Source organism: Gigantopelta aegis, chromosome 3, assembly GCF_016097555.1.
Source record: "Gigantopelta aegis isolate Gae_Host chromosome 3, Gae_host_genome, whole genome shotgun sequence".
NCBI classification, from domain to species: domain Eukaryota; kingdom Metazoa; phylum Mollusca; class Gastropoda; order Neomphalida; family Peltospiridae; genus Gigantopelta; species Gigantopelta aegis.
Window position 1 is genome coordinate 65,457,698 of NC_054701.1, and position 24,702 is coordinate 65,482,399.

Below are 24,702 nucleotides of genomic sequence, written 5' to 3' on the forward strand. Positions count from 1 at the left end.
TTCACAGTCCTTTATTTAAGAAAACCAATCTGTTTATCAGGCTCTATAAGTCTGAAACATTTCAATATTACAGATACATTTTTACATATGCATGAAAACAATTGTGTAACTGCAAGACAAATAAATGTAATGTAACTCATTTTAGAAATGTATCATTCCCAGAATTAAAAAAAAAGAACTTTTAATCACCCAAGAATTTAAAAAGTTGAACTTATCATTTTAACTATGATATGAAAAGAAAAAGCATTGTCATTTTACAACTCAATAAAAACAAAATCTTAATTTTTAATTTTTTTATTTATTAAAGCTTGTGATTGAGTAATTACTATATTACCTATGGCTATATTACATGCCACTTAACTTGAAGAAGCATCGTAATTTTAAAATACTACAGATTTCGTACCGTAGTCTACGTGTAGGTTTTGTGCATTGATTCCAGGAAACTACATGTACTAAGAGAAAACTTGTGGATGGAGACGGTGCTGAGCCTTCGAAATCTTCCAACGACTTTTTACAGCAGCAGGTAAGTTAATATTAGCATTGTAGTTGTACTTACTCTCACCACCTTCATTTAATAACCTGAACAATTTCCACAGATCCTAAACCACCACCGTCTTATTGATTCTGAAAAATATATTATCGAGTGACTTCACGTTAAAAACTAGAATCCTAGATCACAGTATCCTATGGATCATAGGGAACAGTTGGTTTAGTTATCACTAGAATCTCAGATCACAGTATCCTATAGATTGTAGGGAACAGTTGGTTTAGTATCACTAGAATCCCATATCACAATATCCTATGGATCGTAGGGAACAGTTTGTTTAGTATCACTAGAACCCCAGATCACAGTATCCTATGGATCGTAGGGAACAGTTTGTGTAGTATCACTAGAATCCCATATCACAGTATCCTATGGATCGTAGGGAACAGTTTGTTTAGTATCACTAAAATCCCAGATCACAGTATCCTATGGATCTTAGGGAACAGTTTGTTTAGTATCACTAAAATCCCAGATCACAGTATCCTATTGATCTTAGGGAACAGTTTGTTTAGTATCACTAAAATCCCAGATCACAGTATCCTATTGATCTTAGGGAACAGTTTGTTTAGTATCACTAAAATCCCAGATCACAGTATCCTATGGATCTTAGGGAACAGTTTGTTTAGTATCACTAAAATCCCACATCACAGTATCCTATGGATCTTAGGGAACAGTTTGTTTAGTATCACTAAAATCCCAGATCACAGTATCCTATGGATCTTAGGGAACAGTTTGTGTAGTATCACAGTATCCTATAGATCATAGGGAACAGTTTGTTTAGTATCACTAGAATCCCAGATCACAGTATCCTATGGATCCTAGGGAACAGTTTGTTTAGTATCACTAGAATCCCAGATCACAGTATCCTATGGATCCTAGGGAACAGTTTCTTTAGTATCACTAGAATCCCAGATCACAGTATCCTATGGATCCTGGGGAACAGTTTGTTTTGTATCACGTCACAATTAACTCTGTAAGTTTAAGAGATCGTTAAAAAGTTCTAAACATTATATAGTAGCTGCTAATCAATTTTCAATCCATCAATTAACGGTTTCAAAATATTCCCTCGATAGTTGAATTCATAACTGTAGTGCATGACTGAAGATGAAGAGATTTTCTAGGCCTTTTGTATGTCATAATGTCCTGAATTAGTAAATTATTTACGAAATAATAGCCTATTATTACAACTTTGTATTTAATATTATGGTATTATGATTTTCTCAGAAATGGTAAAATTAACAATGTGGGTCCTAACAATGAAGAGAAAATGAGGAACAGCTGGCGACATGCTCAATCTCAGATCTGTACATCAATTGGTTACCGAGACTAATGTTTAAAACATTCAGCTGCCAATAAAGAAAGCATTATTATAATGTTTGTAATGTTACTAATGATGGTGTTTTACTGGTGACTTTTCCTTCACTTTGCAGGTTAGCAGCACATCTCAGAAAAGATTGGAAAACAATGGGAGGTTACTACTCAAGAAAGTAGGCTGATTTTTGCTGTTTCAATAACATAAAGTCCAGAGAATAGAAAATTACATTTGTGTACATGCCATAGCTAGATATAGTTTATTGCACATTGAGACACTAGCTGTTTATACATATAAAATAATTAAACAACCTTGTGCTCAGTAGTGCCTCTGTCTATAGTTCCAATAGATTGTACGTACACAATTACACATAGTGCAGTTTTAGATATACCAATGCCACATCAGACCTCCAAGTTTAGTCGACTCATTATTGTTACTCATTACTAACAGAATACCGCTGAAACTGATACTTACCCATCAGGCCCTAATCTAGAATTGAAAAAGTAGAAGTGACTTCTCCCTTCCCAGAAGAAAGGGGAGAAGTTTAATAAAAATAAGCAAAGTGAACATTTATCGATACATTTCGTAATGTTTCGCCAGTTTCCGTGTTCAATTGGAAAAATTCTGTATTTTATACTCTGTTGTCATTGTAATATTTCGATATAAAATTTAAACAAAATAGTTGTGTGTTTCATTAAAAATGTGATATTATTAAGTAGTTGATAATGTGCCGTTATGTTAAAATTAAAGTACCCGGTATTATTAGTATTTTATGGTATTACTGAAATGAATGTGGCCGAGAATTAACAATGCTTGACTGGTCACAGCACACAGTGTGTATCTGAAGAATGTCAACATTAGACTACGACATGTATTTTAGTCTCTTCACAACAGAAACTGGCATGAGTATTAACATTTGTTGGTTGATTTTGATAATAAATCAAACAATGTAAAATATTATTTTATCAAATCAATCGGGGCCTTCCCATTCACCTATGCAGGACAAAAAGCTTGAACCTAATTTGGATGACACTCAGATTTGGATTAATTAACTGGGATTACAAAATTAATACTTGCTAGTCTTAGTAGGTTGTTATTGTTTTGTTTTGTTTTGTTTTTTGTTTTTTTGGGTTGGGTGGGGTATTGTTAATGCAACAGTTTTTTATTAGTTTATATCCTTTACCAGAGATCAGTGAAAATTGAGTGGGTTTATTTTTTTATACAGGGCCAGACTGTCTACATCCGAGATAAGACTGACGCTTGGAAGGTTGGCATCATCCATCGTGTTGAGGGAGAGGAGATCCATGTTAAATGTGGAGCTAATGAGGTTTGTTGCTGTTCTCTGCTTTTGGAAGCTGGGAACGTGGCTCACTGGTAAAGGTTCCACCTGTGTGCAATTAAATATGGGATCAGTGGACTGACATGTTGAATTTCCCATTACATCCAAGTACTCCACACCTGGTACATAGAGACTAATATATGAGTGGCCATTCGATACCATTTATCTGACGAGTTGTTTTAAAGTGTATCTGATGAGCGAAAGCGAGTTTGATACTTTTTTAAATAAGTTGTGAAATAAATGATATCTAACGGATACGAATGTATTATTCTATTTCTTACATATCCTCAAAAAACTGATTTTAAGCAAATTTTATGATCTTTTTAGACTAAAAGTTATTTATAGCCATTGCACTTGTAGCTGACTTACGCGTCACAGACACATGAATGTCAGGTTAACTATACGTCACAGTCTAATCGCTTTCCATCATTTAGTTTTTGATTGGATGTATGGCATGGTGACCTGGTCATCACCTAGGAGCAGCCAGTCATATGTCACGTACATGTGTTACCATGTGTAACCGAAAATAACACATGGTGTTCTCACCAACGGGTGTGTAAGAAATGATATTATAGACCGTGATAGAACTATCTTATGTTTATAAAAGTAGATATCAGAGATATTTTGATGTTGACTGGAAAAAGTAACCAGTAGGTATTATTTCTTGTTATCTAGATCAGGTATCATAGCTGGTACATGATATATTAAAGGCTGTGGTAGAGCTACATGTGTTTTATGTTAGTAAATGTAGATATCCGAGATATCTTGATGTTAACTGGAAGGAGTAGCCAGTTGGTTTCATTTCTAATTATCTAGATCAAGTAGTGTACCATGTGGTGATCACCTGATAGTTGCTGATTAGTTAATAGGTCGGCAAATCATTAAACAAACATTCCTTTCTATCTATACAGGGAACCAGCATCGTGTACTCTTATAGTTATAACAACCTCATGGAACCTTAAGAAAACATTCAACTGAGCCATGTTCAGGAGGCAGACTGGTTTTTGTGCCTAATATTAGATGAATGTGAACTGATAGATGACAATGGTACCAGTCAAGTAGTTCTTGAGCCATAGGCCTCCTGAACATGACAATGTTTAATGTTCATTTTCTCTATTTATGTGTTAAATCTTGGTGAATTCATTTGATGTTACCGGCCTCGGTGGCGTCATGGTTAGGCCATCGGTCTACAGGCTGGTAGGTACTGGGTTCGGATCCCAGTCGAGGCACGGGATTTTTATCCAGATACCGACTCCAAACCCTGGTTGAGTGCTCCGCAAGGCTAAATGAGTAGATGTAAACCACTTGCACTGACCAGTGATCCATAATTGGTTCAACAAAGGTCATGGTTTGTGCTATCCTGCCTGTGGGAAGCGCAAATAAAAGATCCCTTGCTGCCTGTCGCAGGGCACAATATTTCACGCGAACCGCCGTTCTGTTCGCGTGTCGGTTACGCAAAGTTAAATTTACGCGAACCGCAAACTGGTTACGTCATGACCTGTAAACGTTCAGAAATTAAAACTTGCAAACTTCACAATTACAGGACGTTTATTCACGCAGACATACTACTAGTAGTTCGACAAATGTTTTAGGCTGAATTTTAGATACTTGATGTGCAGAAAATCAGTAAACAACGTTATATTTCAACAGTTGTAATTTGCAATCGGTCTAATTTAAATGTTCAGTATAGAGTCGAGCCAAAAGTTTTAAAGAAATGTGCTCAGACCGCTGGGGAGGGCTAAATTATCTGCTGCACTTTTATCTCTAAAGGAATATATGTAGACATAATATTGGATTGCCTATAATTTTACACATGATAAAAACAGTTTTAACGTAAACAGGAATCCAAAAGTGTCACAAAACTTGAAAAATACTAACATCGCATAATTAGCTTTAAAAAAACAAAAACATTTGGAACATCACTGTAGTATAGAAGTACCATCGATAAAGTGAAAGTAGCATAGCCACCGCAAAACGCAAAAAGGAATAGGTCGAGGCTGTCTGTAATTGTTCTATAAAATATCCTCTTAAAATTGACTTGAAAAAAAGATTACCCCCCCTCCCCCCCCAAAAAAGGCTCCGAACAGGCTCAGATTGCATCTACAGGCGTCCTGATTTTCAAACTTTTCACAAGGGGAGGCCCCCCGAATATCCCCGCTCAGGCATGCCTTTAGCGTGCGTAATGCTAACAAAATTTCTGGCTACGCCCCTGAATTTGGTTTCAGTACTGGGGCTCATATTCAGTTCTTTTATAATATTGTTAACTTTAGCAAGCATTAAACACATTCTTTTTTTTGGCAAAATGTTTTCTTTTGTATTTCTTTTAACTTTATGTTTCAGCTAAAAACTATATATTTAAAATATAATTTCAACGTAATTTTGAGGTAACCGATCAGGTAACCCACGGGTTACGCAAATATAATTCACGTAACTGAACAATTGGTTACCTAGGTAAAAACCACGTGAATCGACTTCCGGTTCCCTCAGATTTCGAAATATTGTCCCCTGCTGTCATAAAAGAGTTGCCTATGTGGCGACAACGGGTTTCCTCTAAAAAAAAACAGTGTCAGAATGACCATATGTTTGACGTCCAATAGCCGATGATAAGATAAAAAATCAATGTGCTCTAGTAGCGTCGTTAAATAAAACAAACTTTACTTTACTTTTTTTCATTTGGATTTTGTCATATTCATCACCTTGCTTCATTACAGAAAATAAAGTGCTCACCAGACCATGTTCGACTGTACTGCGGTGCTCGTCTTCTCGATGTGTCAAACCTAACTCAGCTTTCTTTTATGAATGAAGCCACAGGTACGTACAAATTCCAATTCACCATTATTTCTAATTTGTTTGATTTTAATAAAAATAATTCAGTGATTTTACTGATTGTAAAAATTCATCATACTATCAACCAAACAGTCACGATAGAACCAAACATAGTTCTACCTAAAGAACATACATGATTAAAAAATATTAACTCTGTATGGAATTGTGTATTTGAAACTAAAAGATGAAAAAGTAATTCTCATCATTTACAAATGTACTGTTTATTTGGGGTGATTGGATATAATGCCTGTACCAGGAAACCAAAAAATGGAATACCAATCAGCAGTTGTGTACAGGAATGTAAATATTTCCTTCTTATCTGGCAATTAACAGCTGCTAGTGTTAAGTAAGTTGTCATCGGGGTTTCTATCCTGGCTTTATGGAGTTACTGTCAACACCGAGTACTTGCAGTGCAGGGCTTCTAGGTTATGGTAGCCCCACCCCCATGGCTAGTGATATTCAATGTTGGGCTAGTAAATAATTACTATCACCATACCAGACGGATAGAGAAAAAAAAGTTTGTCAGATGCTGCATTTAAGTCTTGTTTTGTAAATATGAATATCCTGGCCCCTCCCCTCTTTAGGTGACAGATATGATTATTACTATTAGTAAAATTGTATTTACTTAAAGTAAAATAGGGCCAGTGAATTTTTAATCATGGCTAGTAATGTTTAAAATTGCTGATCCCGTAGCTAGTGGAATTTTATAAAATTCTAGGAGCCCTGAATCCACTGCAGTATGTTTGTTCTTTGTAGTGTTGTCTTGTTTACATGAGAGGTATGACCAGGATGTCTTCTACACTAATGCCGGATCAACGATCATTGCCGCAAATCCTTTCAGGGAGGTTGAAGATTTGTACAGTTTGGAGAAAATCGAAGAATATTACCTTGCAAACAAGGTTAGGTTAAGTCAGTACAATGATGGGGAAAAAACTGCAAATGTTTTATAGTGCTGCAACGATAAACCGGTATACCGGTATACCGCGATAATTGATCAGCTCGATACGAACCGCGGTACAGTTTTGCTTACCGCAATTTTTTTTCCTTGTAACTTATTTGATTTGAAATAGGCAAACAAACAAACAAAAACCACATCATTTTATTAATTGGTGATGACAGGAAATGTAACAATCACGTCAAGCGTAGTCGGCTTACTTATTGGCATACGAAGTGATAGGTCGGTTATACTTGGTTCTAACTTCTAAACAAAACGTGTCAAAAGTCCAGTGAAAATAACCAGTTAACGATAATTACAAATAAATGTTTTGTTACTTACACATTATCATTCGTTGTTCATTTACGTTGGAATACGGCTACGGCTACGGCTACGGCTACGGCTATCATCTTCAAAGAAATAAACCAACAAATGAGAATCACACTTCGCTGTTTTTCACTGAACTCGGAATACTTCGGCCGATCGTTCAAAATACCTCGGCTAATAACCTCGGCTCTGGTTCGGTCGATCTGGCGAAACATTGTGACTCAATACGTACATTTCCGTGTTAAGCGAGCAGCAACGGAAAAGCCCGATAGTAAGGATTTCCGAATGTGACAATTTATGAATAGTTTGACCATTCACAGTCTGGAGCTCCACGCGGTAAGACGTGTTTGTTTCGCTTGTGCACACTGCACGTGCTTTCGTGTGCTCGACTTGGGGGGTCCCTCATTTCGTTGTTTTTGTCAGCGAAATGAAGTTTTCTACTGGAATGTATGCGGCCATTGGAACTGATTGAACGCTGGAACGCTTCTCATTTCGACAGCCTGCACCACCAGGTTGGATTCTTTTTTAGCGAGATTCCTTGCTTCCACGTCATTTCTCCGTCTGACTGTCGACAGGTTTTTTTCGTGACTCGTATGACGGCCATTCTGCAGAACGCCACGGTTGTTCGCGTTTAGTCTCTACATGTCCGAGCCTGTCCTAGCAGCACTGGAAGATTGACCGCCCCACTATAAGAAGAAATAGGAATTGGGGTCGGCCCCTACTACTCTTTTTCTAGACTTTACCTTGCTTTATAGTGATACCATCTCATATCCTCCGGAGTCGGGCCCGTCCGCACCACTATACCAACCCATGACGACTGGACTATACCCTAGTCTGATACTCTCTCTCGTTCAGACAGATCCGGCTTCTCAAGATCTGTATTTCAGCACAGCAGTACACCTTCAACGTCTATCGACTGTCAATCTAGGGGTTTTCTTGACGGGATGCAACCTATCTCGTCCCTTTAAGCTGTGCACCCAAACGGCCTTAACGAGGCCACTCGCGTGGACATATCGATCGGACTTTAAACTTTTAGATCTGCGTTCAAAATTTTATGTCGAAATTACTTTTTTTTTTTTTTAAATATTATTAAATAGTCCAATCCTATCTTCTTTCTCTTATTTAATTTTGGACTTTCCTTCTAAAATGCTCCAAATTATATAAATATTCGGCCGAGCAGTCAATTCATTTTTATTTTTGGATTGTAACCTTCTTTTTTTTCTTTTTTTATTCTATTAACTTTTTTACTAATTGCTATTTTCAAAATTCTGCCCATTTTCATCCCCCACCCCCCTCCATCCCGAGTCAGGCCACCGATCTTATCGGAGGTCGGACTCGGGATGGGCGTGTTCGAAACCCTAGTGGTATATGGACACGTTAAATTAGTTATCATCATCATCATCATCATCATCAATAGTTTGACACCGTCACGCCAGTGTTCTAGTAGACTAGTATTGTGTTAAAAAATAAAAATATGGCCTAAAACATTTAGCCTGACAGCTGAAACTAATAAAGATCATTAAAAAGTTATGCCTTCTATTTTCATTAAAAAAAAACCAACCCATAAATAATATCAATTATATTGCAATACATATTGCAATACAGTTTCTTATATCGCAATATATCGCAATATATCGCAATACGGTTTTGACCGTATTGTTGCACCCCTAATGTTTTAAGTTTATTATTCTTCAAAGTTGGGAAGTAGTTTATTTGAAGTCAGTGCCTATATTTGGTACGTGCTATCAAGCCTCACATTTCACATCAACAGTGCCGATGTAAACGCTGAAGTAAAATCAGTTGATGTGAGCATTTTGTTTTGTTGGTGCATATTATTCATATTATCAGAGAAGTGGTATCAATTAAACGTATTTAATGCCATGTTGTCTTTAGCTGTAACAAACTACTTTTGAGTCAGCATTTGTTTTTGCCAATTCAGTTGTCTGAATTGCAAGGGCTGTATATACCCTATAATAATAATATAATCACTGAACAGTAATAGAAATAAGCAGTAGTCCACTCAACAAATACATCTAGAAATCTACTTGTCCGCCATCATTTTCACTTGTCCAAATATATGGTTTGTTTTATTTTTGATTGCTCAGAATGAAACTGCATTTTTACTTGTCCAAATATATGGTTTGTTTTATTCATGTACACGGTTGATATTTTTGATTGCTCAGAATGAAACTGCATTTTTACTTGTCCACTGGACAACCACTGAGGTGCATTTTGTTTGTCTGCACAGATTTTTACTTATTAGGACAAATGGACAAGTGCTTATTTCCAGCGCTGCTGAACATTTTTGTTGTGGAAAGTAACGGGTGTAGACATTGTTCTTAGAGGTGACAAGTGCATTGTATAAAGGCTAATAAAGAAAGAAAGAAAGAAATGTTTTATTTAATGACATACTCAACACATTTTATTTACAGTTATATGGCATCAGGCATATGGTTAAGAACCACACACATATTGAGAGAGAAAACCTGCTGTCGCCACTTCATGGGCTACTCTTTTTCGATTAGCAGTAAGGGATCTTTTATATGCACCATTACACAGACAGGGTAGTACATACCACAGCCTTTGATATACCAGTCGTGGTGCTCTGGCTGGATTGAGAAATAGTCCAGTGTGCCCACAAACGGGAAACAATCCCACACCGACCGCGCATCGAGCTGGTGCCTTACCACTGGGCTACATCCCACCCCCTGTATAAAGGGTAATAAGTTAATTTCAGCTTTTTCTTTTACAGACTTTATCCCCCCATATCTACAAGATTTCCAGTGAAGCATACAATCTGGTGGTTTCCAAGCAGGGTAGCAAAGTCAACCAGTGTATTGTGGTTAGCGGGGAAAGCGGAGCTGGAAAGGTATGTTACCACTGTAAGCTGAAAGGTGCAAATGTTAAATGTATCTTAAAATGTTACAGTGGTTATTAGTTCCCTACTGGTCCAACTATAAAGTTCATCTTCGTCCTTCTGTCTGTCTGTCTGTCCATCTGTCTATCCCACATATAGTTTTCCGGATGTTTTTTTTAGAAAGCCTTGAGATATTGACCTGAAAATTTTTGTATAGCTTTATCATATACTATTACAGATCAAGTTTGACTTTCATGGCGATTTATCCATATTTTGACAGAGTTATGGCCCTTGAACTTAGAAGATGTGAAAATTAGTTTTTCGGATGTTTTTTTTTAGAAAGCCTGGAGATATTGACCTGAATTTTTGTGTATAGCTTTATCATGTACTGTTACAGTTCAAGTTTGACTTTCATGGCGATTTAACCATTTTCACAGAAGTATGGCCCTTGAATTTAGGAGATAAGAAAAACATTTCAGTTCGGTAGGGGACATGTATTGCTTTAGCAATACTCTTATAATGCTTGTTTAATCAATGAGAAATCATTAGATTTTATTTTGTTCTTTTTTAATATTGCTTAGTAGGCCTATTAGCTGTTCTGCCTTCATAGCGTCAGGAGCGTCAAACCTGGGGCAGCATGGGTCACCCCAATATTTGACAAGAAACAAAGAAAACCATTTAACATGTAAAGTGAAAGTAAAACAAATAGCTCTGATCACATATTCATATATTTCAATAATTTTAATGGGGCGGGAGGGGGGGGGGGGGGGGGGACACCCCCTCCTTCTCTACAGCAACAGTGGGACACCTCCTCTCGCATCCACACCCTCACCCACCACCTCCCCAATGTCGAATTCTGTCTGACAACTTTGAGAGTGTATTATAGGAAATACTACAACCTTTATTAATAGTTTCCCAAGGCAGTTCTTCAGAATATTTAAACTTAATTTGAAATGTGCTTGAAAATACATTGAAGTGAAATATTTATTTCTGTCTTCGGTAATGTGGTTGATCAACAATCTGGTTATTACCAAAGATTATGTTTGTTAGAATTTTATAAAAAAATCTACTAGCCATTGGATCAGTGATTTAAAAAAATTATTAGCCATGATTAAAAATTCCCTGCCCTACTTTAAATAAATAAAAGTTTACTAATAGTAATAATCAGATATGTCACCTAAACAGGAAGATGGAGCATAAAAACCCTTAGATCGGGGGTGGGACGAGGGGGCAGGATAAACATATTTACAAAATAAGACTTAAATGCAGCATTTGACAAGGGTTTCTTTCCACTAGCCATCGGGCTAGTTATAGTAGTTATTTACTAGCCCGACGCTGAATGTCACTTGCAGTGTGAGTGGCGATACCATAATCTAGAAGCCTTGGTTAACATTACATGATTTACAATTCATTTATTTATTTATGTACGTTACCTTTGTTTTGTTTTTTTAATTTTTAGACAGTATCAGCAAAACATCTTCTGAAATTTATTACAGCTGTTGCCAACCCAGGATCTACAAATAGGTATATGATCTGTTTAACTAATTTTTCATATTTTTTATTACCTACGCGGTCACTCATAACGGAAAATAATTTTTCATATTTTCTCAGTGGGAAATATTCGGCAGTGGTTTAATGTACACTACTATTGGACAGTTTGATGCTTATAAACAAATCACCGTGTCGGTAATAAATATGACGTCATCATCATTTGGCGAAACACACAAAATGACATCACATAGTTTAAAGCGTTTGCATTGTGTCTTTCTGGTTTCAGTGTTAAACTTGTAATAAAATGGTAGTTTAATGCAATTAATTAGAGATTTTTTATTACAGAATATATAGCTCTTTGGTTTTTGAAAATTATCTGTGAACTGTGATTCAAATACAAAGTTATAGCAATACCCAGAACAGTGTAAAGTGGTTTACATCGTTTCTATATACATGGACGTGTAGCCGATGTATATTGAAAATAAAGGCATTTAGAAAAACACATAGCTGGGGTAATAAATAGAATAACAAACTCGGTACCAGTTATTATCAGCTTGTGACAAGTAAAAATTATTTCACTCAGGACTTAAATTTGATAATAACTGGTAACTCACTTACTATGCTCTATTTAGGATATACATTTAGATTCTCTCAAAATCGATTCTTCAGTAGACCCCATGCCCACCCACCCCATTTAATATGTGCTTTAACCAGAGCTTCACAACTGGAATAATATTGTAAAAGAATAGATCTTAGCTTTCATCGTTGTGAAAAATAACCTAATAGAACCTTTTATATTTGAATGTATCACATGCAGAGTTACTAATTGCTTATAACTAAATTATTTGATCTGTAACTTACTTTAATATTTTTGTTTATATAATTGAGTGAAAATAATATATTATGTACTAATATCTTTCTGCTTTAAGGAAACTATCTGAATGCAGCAGCAGTCATGGTCGACATATTCATGAGAAGATTCTGCAGTCCAGTCCAATCCTGGAGGCATTTGGAAATGCAGCCACGTCAAGAAATGACAATAGTTCACGCTTTGGCAAGTTTATCGAGTTACAGTTTCACAGGTGTGCAGTATGGCTTTTTAATATAGCAATTGTGACAATACATCTTGGTTGCTTTTTATTAGTTTACTCACAAAACATGTTTATGTTTGTTTTCCCAAACTCTTTTTCTCTTTCTCCATTTTGTTGTCTTATTCCGATGGCATCAGCCTATTATTAATAGTGTTAAGGATGAGATGTATCTTGGTAGTAGAGTGTTTGCCGTATGTGCAATACTTGCTGTGTGTCTCTCCCCCCTCCCCCTCTGCCCGCCACAACAGGTACATCTAAAGCTGGTATATACTGTCCTGTCTTTGGGGAAAGTGCATATAAAATATTGCTTGCTGATTTTTTGCTAGGAAATTAAAGGAGCCATATAAAGAGCAACCGAATATAGCCTCATTAAACATGCCATAAGTGAGCTTTTTGACAACTTTATTCAATGTTAGTTCTCATTTGGTGAGTAACAGCTTAAACTGTATCTAAATAATAGCCAAATTTATTACTTATGGTGGTTCTGAAAATGATCCGTGCCTGGTGGGTTTGCTGAAAATCAAGACAAATTATTTTATTTTGTTCAATGTATGGATGTTTTTAATTATCATTTCCCACCACATTCAGATAATATTTAGAAAGAATCTTTAAAAATGTACAATTTCAGAAATGGTGTGGTCAAAGGGGCAGCAATTCAGACCTATCTCCTGGAGAAGACAAGAGTTGTCCATCCTTGTCAGACTGAATGCAACTTTCATATTTTCTATCAGGTATATCGGTTAATGTTGAAGAGATTGAATGTAGCTTTATAATCTTTTCCTCCTAGAACTCTCTTAGAGCCATGTACAATTGGAATGTATTCAATTATTTGGTTATTGTTTACCTTTCTGAACAAGGTTCACCAAAGTAATACGTAAAGTTTATATTTTTATAACTGACAAAACAACAATTTCAGTACTTTTGGTAATGAGGAGTGAGGTTCACTGAATGTTTAACAACACCCCAGCACATTGTTTAGTCAGTGCCTATTACCATGGTAATTATTAACACACCTATAGGTTAGTTACTTCGAAAGTCCTTAAAAAGTCAAGTAACTCTTTAGCCTGCTGTAGAATAACTATCTATAATTGAATTACCAAATACAGATGAGTAAAATGTATTAAAAATTGCAATTAAATGAGGATTTAATTTTTTTTTTTATTATCATAATGTTTTAGCTGACTGAAAGATTATCACAATCTGATGGTACCACAGAGCCAGACTGGCTGGTTGAAATGAGAAAACAACTTGAAGGTCACACATTCAGTATTTTACCTCATGGACAAGGTAAAGATGTTTTATTTATGACTGTCATAGTAGTGATTCAAGTAATAATGTTTATTATTCATTGTTTAGGGCGGGACGTATCTCAGTGGCAAAGTGCTTGCTTGATGCGCGGTCAGTTTGGGATCGATCCCTGTTGGTGGGCCCATTGGGCTATTTCTCTTTCCAGCCAGTGCACCACAACAGGTATATCAAAGGCTGTGGTTTGTGCAATCCTGTCTGTGGGATGGTGCATATAAAAGATCCCTTGCTACTAATGAAAAAATGTAGCGGGTTTCCTCTCTAAGACTATATGTGAAAATTACCAAATGTTTGACATCCAATAACCAATGAATAATAAATCAATGTGCTCTAGTACTATCCCTAGAATAGTGCCTTTTAAAGTTTTAATTTACAAGTGCTTACAAGGGCCCCTTTGTATCTTTTGTTGTTGTTGTTGTTGTTGTAGGCTATATCTGCCCTACCTAGGCAGATCCGTCCCTAGAATAGTGCCTTTTAAAGTTTTAATTTACAAGTGCTTACAAGGGCCCCTTTGTATCTTTTGTTGTTGTTGTTGTTGTTGTAGACTATATCTGCCCTACCTAGGCAGATCCGTCCCTAGAATAGTGCCCTTTTAAAAAGTCAAATTACAATGAAATATATTATAGTCATACTTATATATGAAACAAAATTGATTCTATGGCTTTTTCCCGGGTCTCCCTCCCCGTTCTCCCGCCCCCGGTCAACGCTAAGATTTACGATTTAGTGATTGAGATCTAAGTGTAACAGGTTTGAACTGTTCTAAATAATAATTTTTGGGTTATAAAACTCCAAAATGGGTAATTTTGATGTCAAGATGCCAAGGGGAAGAAACCCACATTCTTGGGTTATAATACTATGCAAAATAATGCTTAAAATAGTTTTAAAATTATTGTTTAAAAATGGCTAATTTTGCAATTCAAATGCCAAGAAAAGGCGTTTAAAGCCATCCAATTTTTTTAATTTCCCTGAAATAGCATCAGATTTGCTTCTTTTCAAAGATATTGTTCATATCGGAAATATATACTTGAAACACATTTTGCAGTACTAGTGAATGGCATCTTACACCATATCAGTGTTCTTTCTGCTAGCTTGCTGATTATACCTTTAGATTTCACAATAAAGATCATTATTGTGACATTTGTTGTTTACAACAGAGGCCAAGCTGAACCGAAATATCTCCGATACCCTGACAGCCATGACTGACATTGGACTGACAGCTGAACATCAAGTCTGTGTGTTTGAGGTAATCCTCTTCGTTTGTACTATTACTGCATCACCTTTACTTTCATTCACTATGTGTCCACTTCTCCTAAAAAGTTACATCTTTCACATTCAGGCTTCACATAGGGTTCTGAATTATACTACGGCTAACATTACAAAAGAAATCTGGGTTATCTAACCTGAATGACTTGTAAAAACTGCCCTGACTCACTTTGTTTAATCATAATTTCTTTTCTGTTTTCCTTTTTATTTAATATAATATCAAAAAGTAATTAAGGAAAAAAACTTAATGCTGATCAACCAAGGTATGAAAAATTATGGTAGTAGAATACAAACTGTTTTAAGAATGGTAGTTTTAACTTTCTGTTCATTTTATAACAGGTCAAAGGAAAAGTCACAAATATTGATGTGTAATTTCAAAATATGGTTTGGGAAAAAAAAACCCACACTGGCAGTTGTTCAGTTTGCTATCCAGACGTTCAGTTCTTTTTTTCTTTTTTGCACCCACCATTCAGTTTAAATACTATCATTGACAGACTTTGGGTTATGCAAAAACAAATTCAGTTAACCCATTTAATTTTTGCTTAACCCAATATTACCATGTAAATGGGTTATGCAAAACTGGACTTGCGCAAGCAAAATGGGAATAAAATGAAGCCTGTTGTTGCATGTATGTTTCTTACCCATCAGGTCTTGTGTGCTATTATCTTTCTGGGAAACATCGACTTTCGGCCATTTGAAGAAGATACCAGCTCACTGAAAGATGATACAGGTAAGCTGCTCAAGTTCATAAAAAAGAAAAGAAAAGATTATAATTTAAAAAAAGAAGAAAGTATATATGTATATACATACACTGTATATATATATATATATATATATATATGTATGTGTGTGTGTGTGTGTGTATGTGTGTGTGTATGTGTGTATGTGTGTATGTATACATATACATATACATATACATATACATATACATATACATATATATACACCTTGCGTAAGCTTACAGTATTTTGTAAAAAATAAATGTCTACATTATTGACATAAGAACCGGTACTTTTTTATTGGGGGAGGGATGGGAATTTGCAAAAATATATTCTCACAAACTCATTTTCATTAAATTGTGAAAATAAAAGTATTTTACAGTAAGCAGCCTTCTACTTTGGAAAATAGCATACACCTTTAACTCTGCTTCCTGTACTGTCTCCCATAATAGGAATCCAGCTTAGGCTGATTAATTATCTTCTATTGCACTTTAGGCAAGCACTCTACCACCTGCCACACCCTGCTCCCCTCTTAAGTTGCCCTAACAATGTCACATTGTCATTTACAATGTTTTGCATTGCACAGCAAAATCACAGAGTTGCAAGAGTTTAGTGAATTAGGTGCCTACTTAGCCTGGCTTGGTAGAATGATTATGATCCTCTGAAATTTCTGTGTTTAAGGGGAGTGTAGGGAGCATTCAACTGAGATGAGATAGGTCAAATTGAAACCCATCAGCGAACAGACCAAATGTGTTTTACTTTGTACCACCTGAGGCTCCATAAATTGGAATACTGCTAATGCATTAAAAAGAAGAAAAAAAATTGCTCCTAAGAATAAACTACCGTATGTGGCAGCAGGTTTTTTTGTTTTTTTTCATTGTCTAGTACAGATGTCTGTCTCCATTATCATACTTGTATATTAAATACATGACAACTGCTAATTAAACATTGTGGTAAAGTGTCGTTCAACTTTCCTTTGAAGCAATTTTTAGTTACCAGTAATGCACATCAAATGTTATTTGAAAATGACGTCAACAATAGCTGTTTACGTCAACTTAGATCAAAACCACAGTAAGTTGACTAGGGCTAGCTCTAGGTGAGCAAAATATTTCGCCAAATTTTCTATTAAACTTAAAAAATTGCAGAAATTGTCAGTTATTAAAAAAAAAAAATCAATTTTTTACGTGAAATTATTTCGTCAAATTAAAATAAATTTGCCAACTACTTTAAAAATTCGCAATTGGCGAATATGACGAGTGCCAGAGCTAGCCCTGGAACTTGAGTAACTAATCATTAATTAACACCAACATTTCTTGGAGATAGTAGTAAAAGAGTTCATCTGGATTTGTTTCCATCCAGGAGAGAAATCCAATCCATCTACTTGCCAGGTTTCAGTACGACCATCTGTATCAGAAAATTCATGTTTACAATTTTCAGGTATTCATGCATGCACTTTCCTTTTCATTGTCTTCTGTTTCATTTTTCTGAAGTTCCGTTCTTGGATTCTGTTTTTTTTTAATTATTATTATTTAGGTCAAAAGTTTGTCATTTGTTTGATGTTGTTATTTAACCAGTAGATCTTAGACCATTCTATACTAGTTAGCTAGACATCGTTTGTCAAACTGTGATTCTTTTAATTAACAAAATAGAATCTGGACTGTTTTACATAAAAGTTTTAAACATTCTGGGTCAAATTTACAAAGCCTGTTTGTGTCATACATGGGTGTAACTACTTCCATTTACAATGCTTATAAACACCTGTGTATAAGAAAAACAGGTTTAGTCAATTTGGCCATCTGTGTCTCTTTAACATTGTTTTGTGTTTAGTTTTATTTAAACTATTTAGATATTGTTGTTTATCCATTATTTGCCTTTGCTTCCACGTTGTCTTTTACTAGAATCGGTTTCAAAAACATATTTAGTCTTTAAAAATAATGCTGTATGCATGATTCTGTAGTAAAAATATAGCTTCATACAAGTAAAACAGGCAAGACATTTTAAACTTTAGTGCCTTAGTATTAAAATTAATTCTGGTAACTTTACTGTTCGAAATGAGGTGTGATGTACATATGGTGTTGACTACACTATTACCCAAAAACTTGATATGCATGTTATACTTTTTTGTGTTTAGAAGTCTATGCAGTGGCATAGGAAGGTGCCAAAAAGTGTGTGTGTGTGCGGGGGTGGGGGGGGGTGGGGTGATGTACACTTTTATATTTACACACTTTTACACTATTATAAAGCAAATATAAAGCAAAATATCTGAAAAAGTGGGGGGCACATGCCCCCCTTGCCCCACCACTTCCTACGCCAGTGCTGTGTTATATAAAACAAGAAAAATACTTTTGGTAATTATCTATTCTACATTGCTCACTGTTAATCAGAGATGATCATTAAAAAAAATTCAGCGTTTCTGAAAAACTGTTATGGCCATGTTGTTTGATGAAAAGCTTTGCAGCTCCGTACTTTTCAGGATCCTTCAACATTCTCCAAATTGTTAGTCCAGTGTTACTGCCATCCCTCATTAATATTAATGATTATTATCGCATATTAAATATTCCTGACAATGCAGTTTTAAAGGCACTGACCCTAGTTACTGAGTAAAATATATTATTTTAATTATTGATTTTGGCAAATGTAGCATATGAAGTTTCATCGCAAAACACGATAAATGCCACTATACACACCCAGTCCTAAATTTTTTTATTTCAAACCACCATAAACACTACGCCAGTTTCTCTGCACTCTGCAATATATCCTCAGACAGTCGTATTGCATTTTGCTGAAAACTGAATTTGAACATGTATTTGTCTCCGTGTGGACAGCCCCTGCACGTGCTGTAACCTCACTGTGGTGCAGGGGTGTAACATTCTCTTTGAGAATGGCCAATACAGCACAAAATTGAAATTTTGAGTAAAAGTCAGTATCTATCTTTGATATTTGTATTTTTCCACAGTTCTTTACACTGTTTTTATTTGACACTTCAATTTTTATATTGATGTTGATCATCACATTGTTTTTCCATTACCTTAGTTTGACACCCAATAGCCGATGTATTTTCGTGCTGGGGTGTCGTTAAACATTCATTCATTCATTCATTCATTCCTGTGTGGACAGTGTCTAAGTGGTATTCGCACAGTTGTTTTTAATATGGTGTTTAACATATTTTGCAATGAAACTCTTCATATACTTCTTGTTTTTCTGATGGTTTTGTAGCAGATCAAAATGAATTTTATTCACAATAAAAAAAAGTAACACATGTATGTAATTTGAAATGTACAGTTACTTCGTACGCCATCGAGGAATCTTGTCGGTTGTTGGGGATCTCCTCCGATCAGCTGGAGCAAGCCCTGCTCAACCGCAGCATCACGTCGGGCAGCAGGAAGGAGAGCATCTTCGTGAAACCAGTGTCCATAGTGGAGGCGAAGAGTCGCAGAGACTGTCTGGCTATGCTGCTGTATTCAAGGTAAGGTCACGGACTCGGCGAATAACTTGGTATTGCATCATATCTTTTTAGACAGCAGGCATCAGAATAATTCAAGAACGGTTGTTCAGGTTGCTAGGGATTCCCACAATTGAAGAAAGTTGAGAATGGTTTTTCGTTCTCCAAAAACTCGTATTAAATCAAAACTACATGACTTCAGTTTTGATCATTAGTATTATTATAGACACACATACAGTACCAGTACAGTGAGAACAGTGACGTGAATTAATTCTACGCAGGGATTTTATAGTAATAATATTGGAAATATAAATGTGTCATGACCCATGGGTTACCAGGTCTATATTTTGTGGTAACTTGTACATGGGTTACCAGAGACAGTGTGTGTTTTGATGCCTGGATAGGAAGGAATGAAGAAATGTTTTATTTAACGACGCACTATGCATACTTTAATTACAGTTATATGGCATCAGACATCTTGTTAAGTACCACAGATATTGAGAGAGGAAGCTCTCTTACACCACAAAATGGGCTACTGTTTTCGATTAGTTGCAAGGGATCTTTTATATGCACCATCCCACAGACAGGATAATACATGTACGTTTTTTTACACCATTTGTGGGAAAAATGGTCCAGTGAGCCCATCAGCAGGAATTTATTCTGGACCAACCATGCATCAGGAGAGAGCTTTACCACTGGGTTACGTGCAAACCCTAGTTAGGCAGGTTATAATGATAGCTACACAAAACCAGATATTTTGATGTCTTGGCGCCGTTTTATGAAATAATCATAGCTACATGTATGGTTAATTGTAGTGACTTAAGGTGAGTTTTACGGCTGGCACATGTAAACTTTATAGCCCATCCATAAGAGATATTTCTCATATTTTCGTGTGAAGGTCATATGGCTTAGAATGTTATTGCGATTTGACATTCTGTCCCAGATTAGGCTTCTGGCTATCCAAAGGCAGGACCTGCGACAGACATGCTCGGAACCTTTGTGGTATATGAGCATGTTAAAATATATTGGCTCGGCTATTTTACACCTACTTTAGTGGCTTACAACTGCCTCGTACTGATTTAAAGTTTTCACTGTAATTTACAACGACAGTAAGCTGCGCTGTGTAGTGGAACTGGCTGGGAATCATTTAAAAAAAAAAAAATTATTTACAACGAAAGTAATACTAAGATTGATTCTTGGAACTAGATCCAGGTGAATGTCACTAATCAACATTTTGAACAATTATTCCCTGCACCTGCAAGGAATTTACAAAAACTATTTTTTTTAAAATCTAACTGTCTCCATTTCTAGTTTTAATGATAAAGTAATATTAGGAAGATTGAGGTACATTCACTTTCGGTCTTCACCCTGAGCAAAATCAAGGTGAGCTGAAGATCAGTCTCTGAAAATTGTGCTAAGCGAGCAATCACATGAAGTTTCAAATGAATTTTATTATAAATGTTATTTCAAGATGAGCAATTTGCCACTTGCCTACAACTGTCACGGCAAGTGGAGGAGAGTGAGAGTGACCACTTGCCTTTTCTGGCAAACACTGACTTTAGTAATTTTATATATATTTTTAATCTATAACATTACTACTAATTAAAGTGAATGTTTATTAGCCAGTATTGAGATTAAAAACTGGTGTTTATTTCTGCCATTATTCACCTTTCAGTTTGTTTGATTGGCTGCTGAAGTTTATCAACCTGCAGATCCAAGCTGATAAGTTTGAGAATGTTATAGGTAATGAACGAGCATGTCCTCATTTAAATTACAATAAATATTTCTTTTCAACATCACCTGTCCTCAAACAAGTGCACTCCCATCCCCCCTATGGCTAGTAGCCTGGTCCAAACATCCCAAAAGCCGATGGGATGGCCTAAATTCTTCTACTGTATGCTCCCTCTAGTTCCGGTCACGTGACTAACTTCCTCTTCGCTGTTGGGTTCAGATGTCTTTTCTTTGGCTCTGCTTATTGGAGTCATTGGTTGACAATATTACCTTTTTCTTTTCTTTCTTTCTTTTTTTCTTTTTCTTTTTTTTAAATTTTAAAATGTGACCTTGATGTCTTAGATTTTAGTTAAGTTGTTTGTATTTCTGAATTACAATGATTAATAACTTTACGTTGTAGATAGGTAGGCCTATGGTTAGAAGGTGTGAAATGTTGATGTGTTTACATTAAAAATTTTTTTAATAATTAAACATAAATTAACTTGCATGCATGTTTATTTATATCTTTGCAGGCTTGTTGGACATATATGGTTTTGAAACATTTGAGACCAACAGCTTAGAACAGTTGTGCATAAATTATGCTAATGAGAAACTTCAACAGCATTATATTGGCCATTTTCTAAGAGATTTACAGGTGGGTTATATATTGCTGTACTAACAGTATTTCAAGGCGAAGAGCTTTATAAATTATACATGGAAAAGAATTTGGTCAGAAAATTTGTAGCCAAATAAAAATTTGAATTGACCAATTAAATAACTAAAATGGTTGCAGAGCTACCAATAGGTAGACATTTTCGAGTTTCGAGCTTTTTGGTGAATTATTTAAAAAAAAAACATTTGCGCTAATTTCTAGTTTAATTTACATTGGCGATTTGGCAAACGACATCTTAAACCCGGGTTAAATAGTAGTTGCTAATAAAAATTTTAATTAATTTGCAACAGTCACTAATAAAAAAAAAAAAAAAAAATGTTCCCTGTATTTGTTTACAAAGACTTTGTCTTACACTCGTGTAACTACATATTATTTACAATGTTGAATGACCTGTGTTTAAAAACAAAAAACAGGTTGCATAAATTTGACCCTGATTTTAACTAAGCTATAATCATCTATGTAGTTATTATCAACTTACAGAAAGAATATGAAGAAGAATGTATTCCCTGGTTACACATTGCGTACCGTGACAACCAGCCGTGTCTGAACATCTTGGAGGGAGGAGGCAGTGTATTTGGAATACTCAATGAGGTGAGGCTGTCGTAGATTTGGTGTAGTTGGAATACAGCACCCCAGAAACATGTTTTAGTCCCCTACCGGTCCAACCGGAGGGGACTATAGGTTTCATCTCCATCCTGTCTGTCTGTCTGTATGTCCGTCCGTCTGTCCCACATATGTTTTCTGGATGTTTTTTGCAGAAGGCTTTGAGATATTACCTGAAATTTTGTGTATAACTTTATCATGTACTGTTACAGGTCAAGTGTGACTTTCGTAGAGATTTACCCATTTTTGATGGAGTTATGGCCCTTGAACTTAGGCAGTGTGAAAATTGGTTTTCCAGACTTCTTTTAAAGAAGGCCTTGAGGTATTGAACTGAAATTTTGTATATAGCTTTATCATATACTGATACAGACGAAGTTTAACGTTCATGGCAATTAAACCCATTATTAACAGAGTTATGGCCCTTGAACTTAGGAGATATGAAAAGAAAAATTCCGGACTTGTTTTGCAATACCTGAAAATATTGTATTGAAATTTTGTATATAGCTTTATCATGTACTGTTACTGATCAAGTTTAACTTTCATGGTGACTTGCCCACTTTTCACACATGTTTAGCCCTTGAATTTAGGAGATACGAAAAATTGTTGGCTCAGGTAGGGGACGTGTATTACTTTAGCAGTACTCTCAAAATGCTTGTTTAACTAAATTTCATCTAGTACACAATGACTACCATTTAAATAGGATATTAATTATTTCTAGTATTCATAGGCTGTAGAGTTCTTTGTAATATTTGTCGCCTGACAAATCTAAAGTTTACATAATAATTCAGCAAATTCAGAGTGACGGTTTTGGCATGGTGAATCGTTCATGGGATGTTTTGTCATCGAATCACAATACAACTAGGTCAGTATATCTGTTTTTGTACCAGCTTCGCATTAACAACATCGGAGATTGATTTCAGAAGGGTCACCCCTCTCACTTTGAGATAACAAGTTGTCTCTTTTTTCTGTTTCAATTTCATTAAAGCACTTGACATTTTCAAGTCTGATTAAGCATAGAGTTTTTTCTGTTTTGAAAATCACTTGGATGCTTTAGATTATTACAATGAAATAACCTTCCATTAACTCTTTTGGGGGTGGTGTGTGTCAAGAAGTCCCTTTTTGGAATTTTTGTTTTCACTTCCAACCACCACCCTGGTATCATTGATCCACCCTTGAAAATCACTGTAAACAATATTAGTTTAATTAATATTAGAGGCATAACAAGCCTTGAAATAAAAATATTTGGTGTACCTGACACAATGTCCTGCACCAATCAATTTGTGCCTGACATAAAAGAAATTGTACCTGTCACAAAACATTGTAAATACAAATGAAATAAATTATGTTTTATGTTGTTTAATAATTGATATATAAACCAATGCAGCAGTTACGGCAATAGTCACCAAATGATGGCATTTATTATTGTTATGTACTTACTAGTCTATGATGCATTAATATATGTCCTCTGATAAAGCTGTATCCTAACCGGCCGCGAGCGACGTGAGCTATAATTTTAGAAATGGATTTCAATTGTCATATCCTAAACGCACGCATGTCATCAGTGTCATGTTTGTGGTAATATTCTATATTTTTGGTTGCTGAGTGATCTTTAGCATTTCATACACGCAGATTTGTGGACCCTTTGATCCACGCGTCTGAAAAATTGTGATTATACTGCATTTCTTTTGGAAATGTTTTGCAGAGCGAGCACGTCATAAGTGTAACCTCGCCTTGGTGTTTTCTTCAAACTGTAGCCACAAAGAGGCATTTGTTTTAACTAAATCCTCCTTTTGCCATTTTAATTCAGTGCTAGATTTTAAGATACTATTCTGCGGGATATTCGTTTGGGAATTTTTGGGGCACGATTTTTGGGCCGCGGATACTGGGAACAGGGACACTTGATTTGTCATTATTGGTACCTGTCTGTTCTTTTACAGCAAAGAAATTTTGTTAGAAAGTTATTTTGTTCAACATCCTTTAATTGTTAACCACGAGGCAATTTGAATTGCAAACTTTAAACAAAAACGCCACAGGAAGTATACGCTAAGTACGAAAGGTCAATTACTAATATGCGTAACATCACTTTTTACAATGTAAGTTCCCACAAAATCGAGACTATGAAAAATCCTACTAAACAGATACGCGGACTGGAGATGAACTTCGTGTTGGACCAATCTAATTAAAATTAGCTCCACTATTACATGTGGATCTAACACCAGCCAGTTGGAGCTCATGTCCACCAATCAAAACCTTACTTGCAGAATCA

General features: G+C 35.7%; 1 protein-coding gene across 2 annotated transcripts in view; it reads left to right on the forward strand.

Annotated features, from left to right (window-relative positions):
- Positions 1-24,702, forward strand: part of LOC121368440 (unconventional myosin-XIX-like) — a 41,875-nt gene that overhangs the window by 1,381 nt on the left and 15,792 nt on the right. Inside the window, exons 3-19 of one of the 2 annotated variants that reach the window (XM_041493172.1) lie at positions 440-523; positions 1,975-2,031; positions 3,082-3,183; positions 5,907-6,006; positions 6,778-6,920; positions 10,035-10,151; positions 11,599-11,663; positions 12,560-12,712; positions 13,350-13,452; positions 13,900-14,008; positions 15,181-15,269; positions 15,938-16,019; positions 17,368-17,445; positions 19,291-19,474; positions 21,126-21,193; positions 21,694-21,815; positions 22,314-22,424. In XM_041493172.1, the coding sequence (XP_041349106.1) occupies positions 440-523; positions 1,975-2,031; positions 3,082-3,183; positions 5,907-6,006; positions 6,778-6,920; positions 10,035-10,151; positions 11,599-11,663; positions 12,560-12,712; positions 13,350-13,452; positions 13,900-14,008; positions 15,181-15,269; positions 15,938-16,019; positions 17,368-17,445; positions 19,291-19,474; positions 21,126-21,193; positions 21,694-21,815; positions 22,314-22,424 (1,767 nt within the window). The remainder of the gene's footprint in view (positions 1-439; positions 524-1,974; positions 2,032-3,081; positions 3,184-5,906; positions 6,007-6,777; positions 6,921-10,034; positions 10,152-11,598; positions 11,664-12,559; positions 12,713-13,349; positions 13,453-13,899; positions 14,009-15,180; positions 15,270-15,937; positions 16,020-17,367; positions 17,446-19,290; positions 19,475-21,125; positions 21,194-21,693; positions 21,816-22,313; positions 22,425-24,702) is intronic. The other variant, XM_041493173.1, reaches the window with a different exon arrangement.